Source organism: Gavia stellata, chromosome 11, assembly GCF_030936135.1.
Source record: "Gavia stellata isolate bGavSte3 chromosome 11, bGavSte3.hap2, whole genome shotgun sequence".
Lineage (NCBI taxonomy): Eukaryota > Metazoa > Chordata > Aves > Gaviiformes > Gaviidae > Gavia > Gavia stellata.
In genome coordinates, this window is record NC_082604.1 from 29,117,969 (window position 1) to 29,130,387 (window position 12,419).

General features: G+C 54.8%; 1 protein-coding gene across 5 annotated transcripts in view; it reads right to left on the minus strand.

Annotated features, from left to right (window-relative positions):
- Nucleotides 1–12,419, minus strand: part of KCNAB1 (potassium voltage-gated channel subfamily A regulatory beta subunit 1) — a 76,129-nt gene that overhangs the window by 38,361 nt on the left and 25,349 nt on the right. For 2 of the 5 annotated variants that reach the window (XM_059822528.1, XM_059822526.1), the window contains exon 1: nt 11,541–11,761. The exons of the other annotated variants lie outside the window; for them this stretch is intronic. In XM_059822528.1, the coding sequence (XP_059678511.1) occupies nt 11,541–11,761 (221 nt within the window). Of the gene's footprint in view, nt 1–11,540; nt 11,762–12,419 lie in introns of those variants that run through there. 5 annotated transcript variants of the gene reach the window in all.

Here is a 12,419-nt window from a genome sequence, read left to right on the forward strand (position 1 = left end):
GCTTTCGGTTGATGCTTTCAACCGCCTGTCAAGTCAGCATCGCATTCTACCTAGAAAATGGTTTATTGCAGGATGGGGTTGAAAACCTTAGTCCTTGCGAAGCGAGAACGGTGATTTTTAACCAAAGTCCTGCTGAGTATCTTCCCTTACTCCAATACAACCTTCCTGCTTGTCCCTCAGAAATATTCCCCGTTTCTAAATGGGAATGGCTTCACCTTAACCCGAGTTGAAAGACCACCCTGCCCGGTGGTCCCCGCCGCAGTGAAACGGGGTGTGGGGGAGTCGGTGGCTGTCCCCACCGCTGCAGCAGCGATGTTAAACATCAGGTCAACCATACAAAATAGGAAAAAGACCCTGCTACTAGTGGAATTGCTGCAGAGGCCACACAGGACGGTATCGATCGGCTGAAAAACAACAGCAGCGAAGCCGGGAGGTGGGTCCCGGGCAATGGAAACCCCGGCTCGGCAGCGGGAGAGGCAGCCAGCCCAGGCGGTGACGGCGCGAGGAGACGACCAGGTGCAGAAATGGCATCTGGCCCCCGTTTCTTGGCTCTCTTCACACTTTCCAACTCATCTCCCATCCTCGTAGGGCCACCGGGTGCGTAGGTGGTCGCTTCGGCTGAAATTCCCCAGGACTTTTTTTGGCTGCATCCTCAGAAAAGTTGCAGATGACGCATTAAAATGTAGATAAGGCAAAATAGATGGGCCGCAGCCAAGCGCAGGGGCTGCCGCGTGTGGCTCTGGCAGACGTGCCGGCGTGCTCAGCCTCCCCACGCGGGATCCGTGCCACGGATGAGGCTCCCGCGTGCGATGCTCCTGCCCACGCCCTTCCCCTGGCCCAAGCGCCCAGCGAGCCCGGCCGAGAGGCAGTCTGCCGGGTGGCTGGGTGCCGGCACCGGAGCGGCTTCTCACCCTCGGCCAGAGCAGAAACGGTCGCGGAGAGTTTGCTGCGACGGCAGCAGCTGAGCATCTCTATTCCCGGAGCTGCCCCAGCGGGGAGCGCGGGGTGGGGATGCTGGAGCGGGGCCAGCGCTGGGACTGGTGTTCCTGGGGGAATGAGTTTGCCGAGGGGGGCCCCCAATTCCAGGAACCACATCCTGGAATGATGTGCAGCCCACAGCTCTCCTGCCCCCACTGCGTTTCGTCAGCCGTGGGACCCGAGGACGAAAGAGAGGAAGAGAAAAAATATTTGTCATTCTGCAGTGATGCTTTTAAAGTGCAGAATTTCAAACGTCTGAAGGAATTATGTTATCCTGGTAAAAAAAAAAAAAAATCCTGCAGTTCCTAAAGGATTTGAATGAATCAAACTATTTCCAGAAATAAAAGAGGACCAGGGAGCCCTCCATCACGCCGCAGCTTCCCCATCGCCCTTTAGTGGTACCTGACCCTGTGGTGCTACGGATCTCCGACCCAGCAAAGACCCTGCGAACCCGGAACACGTGCCCAACCCCGTTACAACGCCCAGGTCGATTCCACTTTATTCACGAAGGAAATTAGTACGCAAACCATACCTGTGCGTAGGGTGCCGACTATGCTGTCACTAGTCAGCGCGTCCCATAGGGCTGTAAATAATAGATGCCATTTTCTCTCATTTCGGTACTATTTCAGACTGAAAGAGGCAAAATAAAAAATTTAAAACCCCCTCACTGTTTTTTCCTTCCCCATCCCTTGACCCACCTTGGAAAGTATTAGTCACTAGGCTGAAGTGATCGAATAAGCTGAAACTGGAAAACATATTTTCTCCGCTGGCAGGAGAGACTAATTCCAGCAAAATCACAAGACTGACGAACGGGAAGGGATCTGAGCAGCCCCGGACAAACGCTGGGCGCTCCGCACAGCCGGGAGCACCCCGCAGCGGGGTCGGCCCGGGAAGGGGGGGCCTTTCCCTTTGGAGGGGCGATTTGTTCTTGCATATGTATTTAGGTAAAAGCTATTTGCATGAACTATTCTAAAAATAAGCAGGCTGAGGCAGGGAGACCACTGTGAAAAATAGCTGAATTTTTGTTTTAATTACTCTGTGGGACTTTTACCCCTTCAGATAGAAAGGACTTCTTTGCCACATTTTAAGTACTTCTGAAATTGGTAGCGGGACTGTTTCGCAGCCGGTGCCGCTGGACCTGTGAGCAGGCAGTGCTTGGTTTTTCTGGCAAACGTAACGCCAACAGGAGAATATAGGTATGCCATAAAAGTTTTATAGCTCCATACCCAAAATATTTCTAAAGCAGCTTGTTTTTAACACACAGGGCACATTTTTTATGATGACTTACACAAGCCCTTCGCAAGCAGCATGCCAGCTGGGCGTACGCAGAGACAAGCCTGACAGCCCCAGCCCAGCTATCACCTCTCTCGTGCCCTTTCTGTGCAAGGAGGCCATCTATTTATCCATTTATTCAACCTGAGCTTCTCCAGATGCGTTGCATCCAGCTGAGTTTAAGCTGCCGGCCGGCCCTGCGATAGGCTCTCGCACCGCTGGTGCGTGCTTTAAGCAAGAACTAGGCATCAAAGCCGCGCCAGCTTTCCTCTTGGAGCTGCTAGAGGCAAGGCACCAGGACCTCCTTGGGGTGCCACGTACAAAGGGCCTCCAGGAACGTCAGGACCTTGTTTTTCAATACTCTGCTTCTGCTTCTCCAGCTCTGTGTCCCATCGATTATTTCTGTTTGTTCTCCGAGCAGAGCTTTGCCAGAAAATAACTCCCGACATGCTTTAGCACGGTGCCGGCAGAGTCCTTACCGAGCACCCGGCCACCCCGGGCAAGGCGTCCTGGGTGCCAGGCGCTGCTCCCCACTCCCACCCGTCTGCCAGGAGGTTTCACTGGGCTAGAAAATAGTTTGAGAGACATTTCTAATACATTCGGATACCGTGAGGAGCAAGTCTTGGCTTGCTGAAGGGACGACGCTGCGTCTCCCGCAGGGGATGCTGCTGGGGGAGCAGTGGGGACCCCGCTGCGGGACAGCGGTGCTGCCTGTCCCACCAGCCACCCGCAGCGACCCGGCGGCGAGCAGGCAGGGCCCAGCCTGCCCCAAAAGGCTGCCAGCTCTCCTCCACGCCCAGGACCAGCTCGCTCTCACAGGGGCTGCTGTACTCCTTCATCCCCTCTGCCTCCTCCGGAGGGGAACGCAGTGAGCACAACAGCGGAGGACACGGATAGGGAGCAGCTTCTGATCAACCTCTGAAATGGGTTTGTTCATAATACCTTTGAGCCCCTCCGGAGGCTCCCACCAAACACTGCTCTGACTCCTGCAGAGTGATGGGAAGCATCGCCTGGACCACCCCGAAGAACAGGGCCGGGGTGGGGACACGGTAGCTAAATCCCTCTGTGCATTAGCAGGATCCATCCAAACCATCCACCGACTTTACGCCAGGTACCTGCCCGCCGCTAAGCACCACCAGAACTTGGTTTGTTGGCTGTTTTCCAAATACTGAAACGCGTGGAAGTTTTGGGGGAGCGGGAGCTGTAGCAACGGCTCCACAGAGCCGTCCCTCTCCCGCCGCACTGCTCAGCACGTGCTGAACCCCAGGCAACGGGGAGACGGCCACTGACTTGTGGCAGGGAGAATGTCACCCTGGCTTTAACCTCTGGGCTCACACCGAGTCGCGTGCAGAGCGTTTTCTTTTCCTTACTGAGAATTATTTTCTTAACAAACCTGTTCTACAGATGGCGTTTTATAATGTTAGTCTAACATAAAAATAAGCGTGCTCAAAATTCAAATTGGATTTTGCCAAAGCAGCCACGCTAAAATAATACATTTTAAATACCTTAAACTGTGCGCTTCACAAGTAATTAAATTAGCAGCGTTTCTGCATTACATCTTTTCTTCCATCCATTTAAGCATTAGATTAACGTTGTCATGCAGATTTTAAATGGAAAATATCAGGCTGCGGGGAGCGGTCCGGGACGAGCAGAGCGGGGCAGGGTGACTTTCAGCAGCCGGTCGGTCAGGAACCTGCTTCAGCCACCGCCGCCAGCCCGGGAGCTGCCCCATGCCGCCTCATGCCGGGGGGACAGCCGCCTGCCGCCACTGCCCCGGGAGAGTGGGCCCCGGCTCGGCGTGGCACAGGGAGCCGTGACGGCCACCCACCGGTGACGGGGACAGCCGCCCGGCTGCTCCCGTGCCCTTGCACCGCTGCCCTGTGCCCTGCCCGGCTCGGCCGCTGGCGGGCTTCGAGGGGCTGTGCAGCTCATCTCCGGAATAGGACCACATTATTTAAAAGCTTCCTTAAAATATCATCACTTTGCTTCTGCGTAACAAAACCGACATGAAAAGCCTGCTCTTTAAAACGCCATTTGTCCTTGAATTCAATCATGCTCTCCTTAGCTCATCGCTCTGTTTTGGGATTAAAATGGGGGGGCAGGAATCAACGGCAGACCAAGCCCCCCCCAGTGCCCCCAGCACTGCAGAACAGCGTTCCTGTCCCCAGTGGGATGTGGACACCGGGACAGGCAATCCGGCATCTCCAGACCTTGCTCCGCGGGGTCCCGGACACCATGCGGGGGGGTGAGAAACAGCTCGCACGCCATGCTCGCCGGGGAAGTGGGAACTACCACGGCATAGCAGGGCAGAGATGATGTCAAATGCTGACAGCAGTCCCCTGTACACCAGTCCCCGCTCTGAGCTAACGCACGAGCCAGCCCCGGTCCGACCGGCTGCGTACTTCTCCCTGAGCTAGACCTCACCGGCGGATATATAATTAAGCTGGTGGACAGATGTTTCCAAAGTCCCTAATACATTAGAAACATTTTTATGAATAATATTAGAACACTTGGAAATAACACTAAAAATCCATTTTTCAATTAACTAAAGTTGATGTGGGAGGTTCTTGGCCTGGTTTGGTCTCCAGGGGAGAGAGGGGAAGAGAAACCCTGAGCAGAGGAGATCCCCCCAGGGGAGCGGAGAGCGGGGCAGAGCCTGCGGACACGGCAGCGCTGCGCATCGCTTCTCCGGCAGCAAAGCCAGGGAGGAGGGCTGGGAAGCAACCGCGCTCAGCCGGGCAGGCACCGTCTGGGCAGTCTGCTTTAGAAACAAAGATGACTTTGCTCTATCTGAATCCTGGCAGAGGAGACAGATACATCTCCAGTGCTTACACTCAGCCCAGGCTTCTGCACAGTCTTCATTTACTGAAGACATGACAGCCAGGGCGTGGGTATACCTTTGCCTAACTCCATGCACTACCGTATCTTCAGAGTTTACACGGTGAGCAGGTGCGTGTTCACATCCAAAGGTCGCTTTGTCTACGCTGGTTTGAACATTGAAATGTTAAAGATGCCTCAATGGAATGAGATGAGAAAAATCCAGACCACACCGAACCCACAGCCTTACTTAGCAGCTACAAACTCCTGGAGAGCCATTAGCAATTTGAGAGCAGCACAAATCAGCACAGATTTTGTTTACTCAACCGGTTCCCTCTCCTCCTTCTTTGAGTTATTCCTGCCTTCTTTGTAACCGTTATAAGCTACAGTCCTGGGGCAAAACGCATTGCGAATTCAGTCTAAATCCATTCTGTTCACTGGATTGGTCTTAATTTACAGCAATAAAATGAAGATCAGACGATGAGCCATAAAAATCAACGTGATGTGGGGAGCCACCGAAATAATATGCAATTTTATAGCAAAATAATTGTGCCATTTACATGTGGGTGCTTAAAGCTACTCGTAATTGCAGCAAGACTTAAATAAACCATGGATTCCTAAATATATGAGGTCGTTATTATGGTTAATGCTTGTAGTATAATGCAAGCAATGCAAATATGACTTGTGCAAGTCATATATATATATATAGTAAGATGCAAGCAATGCAAGTATGACTTGTGAAGACACAAGTCCTGAAATACTGCAAGGAAATACCTGCTTTCACTAACACCCCTCAAATAGCGTAAGAAGAGGTTTATCTTCTGTTCCCAAACTAATCTTGCAGCCCAAACTGACCCGCGTGTTTTTCCAAACCTGGCAGGTTGGAAGTTTGCTTTGGACTCCTGTAAGCCCACGCTCGCAGCGGCTGTGCAGGCAGGCACGTTGCACGGGACCTGCATACAAAGCGTGCTTTACAGTGCAATTCTAGCGTTAATAATACCACGCTTCTACGTAAGAAATTTGCACTTTAATAAAAGCAGTGCAATTTTTGCTTCTAGCCCACGGGTCACCCGGGGTATGTTCAAAGGAGTGGAAGAAACCGCCAGCGATCACGGAGGCGAAAGTCATTTTCCTGATGGTAATCACAGATCTCAGACATGGCTCTGGGTCTTTGCAGGGCTCCGTCCCCCACGGGCAGCGGTTCCTCCTCCTCTGCAAGCGCTCCGCAGCTGTGCCAGGAACCTCCCAGGGAGGGGGAACGGCTGCGGGACGTTTGCCAGGAGCAGGTTTGCATTTCTCCCTTCCCGGATGGCCCTGGGAAGGGAAGGTGCTCCAGAGCATCGCTCCCCTCCAGACTGGGACCTGCCAGCCCACAACACTGGAAAGGTTTGAGTCAACCATAGGATTGAGAGTTTTAGACTTGTGACATACCTTAATTATGTTTGCCAGCGGACATTTATTTAGGCAGAAAAGTGGGATAAGGAATTCTTTGTGCCGCAGCATTTTTATTGTGCCTTTTAAGGTCTGTAATTGGTGCAGAGCCAAGGGAGCGCTGCTCTGACCCTGGCTAAGTCAAGCCCACAGCCGCCTTTCCGGGAGGGGGAAGAGAGACATCCCACCAGAGCCACCGGAGAAACACGCCCACCGCTGCGTTGCAATGCATTAGCAGCACTTTATTAATGCGCTTCGACAAGAGCCCACAATTTCAGGCACACGGTGAAGAAAAATGCCTTCAAACTGCTGATGAATTTTTAGCCGGCAGGATGTAATGACCTCCACTGGAATGTGGCCAGGGCGCTGCCTCGGTGGCACCGGGGACGCTGGAAGGTCCCGCAGCCTGCAGCCTGGCAAGTAGCAGCACCCAGGCAATGAGCCAGAAAAAATCCCAAGTAAGGAAAGGACTGACCAGGTCACCCTGCACCGGGCTTGCTGTAAGCACAGGCACCCATGATTTTGAGACGCACCCATTGCTCCGGGAGAAGGGAGCGGACAGGCAGCAGCACCGCGTGCCCGGCCAGCTTGGGCTCCTCCAGACCCTTCATGCACACTCGGGCTCACGCCGGTGCTTTGCCCCCCAGCGCAGCGGCCGGTGCTGAGCGGGTAGCTGAGCACTGCGACACCTCCCGGGTGGCCGGGAAAGGTCTTAGGTTGCTAAAGCTGCTCCAGCCCTTGCAAAACGCCACACGCAATCCTTGCACACCCAGTGCTCAGCGACTGCGGGAAGCACTATTTCCCCTACGGCGCCCGCAGCAGCAGGGCAGGTCCCCGTGCAGACGTCACCGAGCAGGGACGAGGTTCCCAGGCTGACCTCCCCGCACCAGCTTTAACTACCGCTGCCTCCTTACAGCTCTGCAAGCCATTACTAACGCCCGTCCTCAGAGACCTCCGCGGCGCAGGCAGGAGCCCCAGCGTTGCGGTGGCACGGGCATGGTGGCCATGAGCGACGCATGAGACGGGGCTGGGCATCCCTCATCGGGTGCCAGGGATGGGTTTCCCCTCCGGGGGATGGTGCCCAGCCTCTCTGCACCTTGCCGCAGGCTCCACGCTGGCCGCAGGGTGAGCATGGACTATTGACTCCACCAGCTTGCTTTGCAGTTAAAAATACTTTGTTTAGGCTCGCACTGGAGTTAATGGTCAAAGCTGCAGCCATCAATTATTTATGAACACAAATAGATGGTTGAGCTTCGTAAATTGGGTCCCTCGTGCCTGTATGCGGGCTCAGCTCTCACAAAGGGCTATTTTTGAACTGCTGACAGCCCCGAATCGGCGGCGCAGCGGCTGGAGCCGAAGCTGAGCCCTGAGCCCTGTGAGGCTGAGCTCCCTGCCACGTTCCGGGCGAGGACCAGGCTCGCGGGGAGCCGGGATGCTCGGGGGCAAGGCTTTGCCCTGCCGCATGCGAGATAGCCAGGCTGCCAGAATGAGCACGGGAAGGCTGGTACAAGTCTCGGTTTGAGAAGTTGTTCTCTGTGGTAGCCGTGGCACATCCCAAATAGCCCCGCGCACCAGGATCAGGGCTGGATCGACTTTACTGACAGCTTGAATTGGGCTAACAAGAAATTAAAAAAAAAATGTGGCAAATTAGGAGGGAGAAGAACCCAGGCTGTGACCCTCTGATGGTCCGAAGCAGGCGAAGACGCAGCCTGCCAGCCCTTCTGCCCGCTGTGCATCGGAGGGATGCAGAAATGCATCCTTTGTGTTCAGCAGCGGTGCAGCAGATTGCAGTTTTCCAGGCCAAGCACTGCAACCACATCATCACATCATCGTCAAGGAAAGACTTGAAGTGATCCCAAATGTTCTCCCTGAGCATCTGGGCAGGCTCACCGGTGGGACTGAACTGGAGCATCAAAAAGGATAAAAGGGAACGGCCCCTCTCCCCGTTTGCCTTCTGCACGCCGGAGGCAGCCGAGGCTGTCCCCGGCGGTGACAGCAGAGGGGATGTCTGGGGAGGTCCCGTCTGGCCGATGCCAAATCTGACAGGGAGGCAGCGGAAGGAGATTCGGCGACTGCAAAGCAGAGCTTTGCTCATGCGAACGCCGCGGGAACACACCTGAGTTCTAATATTTGCGGATGTTCCCAGATGAACTTATTTATTCCCGTAAACTTTGTCTTTCAAATTCCAACTCGGGCTCCAAGCTGGAACAGGTCCAGAAACATGTCGTTTGATGAAAAGCCCCCGAGCTGGCTCCTCTCCCGCCCCCATCCCTGTCACAGGCGTAGTCCCTGTCTCTCCCTTTTACATAATCCCACTGGCATCAGGAGCGCCTGGCAGCCGGGGGAGGCAGCGCCGGGGTTGGGAAGCATCCTGGGAACGCTGCGGGAGCTGCGGGGCTGCCCTGCCAGGGGGGCGGCAGCATCGCTTGGGGTCTAAGGGGGGGCGGCTATCGGTATTTTTAGCGTAAAACAAGGGGCAGCTTAGCTAGCATGTCATTTTAAGCAGCGCACGCAGTATAGCTTCGCATCAGAGACATAATTCAAGCAGAAAATTAACTGGGAAGGACTTCAGCTTCAAATGTAAGGGAGCTGAGGACTTTACAGGATTATTGTTGCAGCTGTTGGGAAAAGCCTTTGGCTTCTCCAGGCACTGGATTTCCCTCAGACTGAGGAATCAGGGCCAGAGAGGAACACGAAATATCAGCTCCATCGCTGTTGGTAGGCGTCTTCCCTAACCAGAGGTTATCTCAATTCCGCAGCATCGCAGCTGAGCCTGGAGGTTTAGTCAGCTCTTCCTCCATATTCCCCTTCACTTCTTCTCTTGGGGGAGAAATCAGCTCGAGATATGGAGAGATTTGGGAGCAGAAACAGGGATTAGTCATAAAGATAAAACATCAGCCTTGTCACCAACGAGATGCTATTCCTGATGCAATTCCCCCCGGTCTCGGGCAGCCAAAGCCGGGGGAGCCGTCGGGGCTGTGCTCAACACCGCAGGAGAATTCAGCCCTCCGCATTGAAACCTTATCTAGAAATAAGCCAGAAAGGATTTACAAAGGCCCAACTTCGGAGGCTGCAGGAGCGTTTGTGTCATGTGGGCAGCAAAGAATTGCAATTACCCAGCGTGTCGGTACACCGATAGCGCCGGGAGCCCGCGGGAAATCGGCAGAGATAACTGCTGACAATTAGTGCACAGTGTCCATAAGCCAAAGGAGCAGAAACCACAACTTGGTAACAGATCGTGTCTCTGAATGACAGGATCAAAGGCACGTCTCCCACAGACGTGCTTACAGGGGAAACTGAGGCAGGGAGGTGCAACGGCTTGGGCAGGGCTGCAGGAGGGGAGAGGGCTCAGAGGGAGCTCCTGGCTGGCACCGCTCCACCGGTCCCTACTCCACCGGGAAGCTGACGGCATCTGATTAAAGGACAAGTTATACTGATTTTGAGAGTTGCCTCTCTTGGGGCAGGACCGGCTGCCAACCCCCAAATACTGCTCTCCCTGCAGCCGGGGCCAGCCCGCAGCGCCCGGGAGCCGGGGCTGCCCCCCCGGGAGTCCCCCCGGAGCACTGAGCCTGCCCCGCCACGCCACCCCCCAGCACCCAGTCCGGCTGGGACCCGGCTCCGGGAGATATTAATCAGCATTTCTGCCCTCGCCGCAGGCTCGCCACCGCAGCACCGCCGGAATGCTTCTGCTGCCGACCCCGGGCCGGGGAGCAAGTGTCGGGAGCACCCAACGCTCCTGCTAAAAGTTGGTCACACCTGAATGACAGGAACAAGCAGACGGAAAGGCCGGGCTTCCGCTCTGGCAAAGCCTCCGTGTTATTTATCAACCGTTCAAGCAACTCACAGCAAATTACATCTGAGCATCCCATTCACTCTGCTTCCATCCACCCTGCCTATGCGGTTCCTGGAGAGTTAATATTGCCATTTTCGGAGCTACGGGATTGCCTAAACCAAGCCCTGCGCTGAGCTGCATGCACGCCTGAGTTCCGTGTGACGGTGCTGAAGCCAGCTTGGCTTTGCATCAGTCCCGATGACCGTAAAATCGGTGTAGCTGCAAAACTGCATCCTCGCCCCACGCCGCTCCCCAGAGCGGGTCCGGCCGGCTGGGTCCGGCTGGCCACGCCGGAGCATCGGCCGTTGTCCGGTGGGTGGGGAACGAGCACGGCTGAAGCCGCCCGAGCCCTGCGCCCCTCGCCGCCCTCCCCACGCCCTGCCCGTGGAGACCCGCTGTGCCGGCCGCCGGGCTGCTCTGAGGCAGCAGCTCTGCCTCGGGCAAGGCGTGCAGAGCATCCCCAGGCTGCTCCCTTCTCCCAGTCCCAGCAACGTCACCCATTAGTGGCTGAAAGGCACATCCTGAACAGGCAAAAGCCAACCGCCAAAGTCGTGGGAATCCTTCTCATTTTCAGCTGAAGGCATGACAGAGAAGCTTATCATCAGCTGCCCACACCGAGGACTTCAGAGTGAAGTCACAGCCCTTCATTATTTTTCCTGCCTTAGGTTAGGTTAGGAGGAATAAAAATCTGTAAGATGCACGAGGCATTTTATAAGCATGGCCATGATTTTTTTTTCTGCATTTCACCTAAAATTGGCTTTGATCTCATCTTCACTAAGTGAACCAGTCAGTAGGCGGTCACCACGATGAAATGGTACCCAAGGCAGGCACTTCTTTTCGCTCCGTACAACATACTGCAAATGAACTTTCCCTGTCCAGCCCCAAACAGGCTTTGCTAGCTGATTTTTCTGCTCATTAGTACCAATATAAGTTATACTGAGCACTTAACAGAAACCATCTTAATACCACTGTCATAAATTCACAATGTTGTATCTAATCTACCCAGGCAAGTGTTTTTTGCATAAAATCACAAATACATATACCTGCAAAAACATCAACATCCAAATGCTATTCAGTTATGCACAAGTTTAAAAAGCTATTAATAACCTTAGTAGAGAACTCCTCTGCAAAATGAGGCAGACAGTTCTTTAGAGGCAAAGTAAAGAGCTATTACACTGCAACGTAACAAAGAACGATACGGTGACCATACCTATATTTCATGCCCGTTTGCTTTGCAGTGGATTCTTTTAATGAAATGTGGTGCTGAGGGGTAAATGTCCCCAGACTGCGAGCAATAATAGCCACTGTCCGGAATTTTGCCCGGGCTGCATTCACTACGTTCGGGGTAGTGGTATTCTGCTTGCTGATGAGTCTGTCTTCACCATTTCGACTCTTCAAGTTGTGCTCTGTGCAGGCGATGGACACTTGCATCGCGCCCTCGGTACACCTTTAGTCACCGTCCAGGTCGCAGCCGGAGCCCCCGGCCGCCCTGAGGTGGGCTGCAGGCTGCCCAGCGGCGCGGGGCTCGGTCCCAAACGCTGCCGGGGAAACCTGCCGACCTTGAACTCACAGAAGTAGCCGAGGCAGCGGGGGGTCTCCGGGAGAGCCGGGCTGCGTCCCTGCAACGCCAGGAGGAGAGGAGCCCCGAACTTGACAAAGCAGTCGCAAGAGCAGATTTCAGCTCGCTCTCAGCCCTTCCCTTGCAGTATTTGCCGCTGCTTAGACAAAAGCATCCATCCAGTCAGGTGCTTTCGGCAACATAAAGCTGTTCCTTCATGATGAACCGTCAGCAGCAGCCGCTGCTCTGCCTCGATGAGGGCTTGCTTCTGGTTGCCAGCTTTAAATCAACGCAGGCATGCTGCAAGCGCTGGCTCCAGCACCCGCTGGACCGCCAACTGCTGACCAGGCAGCCTTGCCGGCTGAAGAACCATCGGCTCGCCAGCCGGTCTCTAAGGACCAGCAATATCCATCGGTTCTCCTTCGCCCAGACGCAGCAGTCCTCTACATCCCACCCATGGCAGCCCGCCCGAGCGCCGGGGCTGGCAGCGGGCGTGGGGGGCGGCGCAGCCCCGGCTCTGCAGCGGCTCCC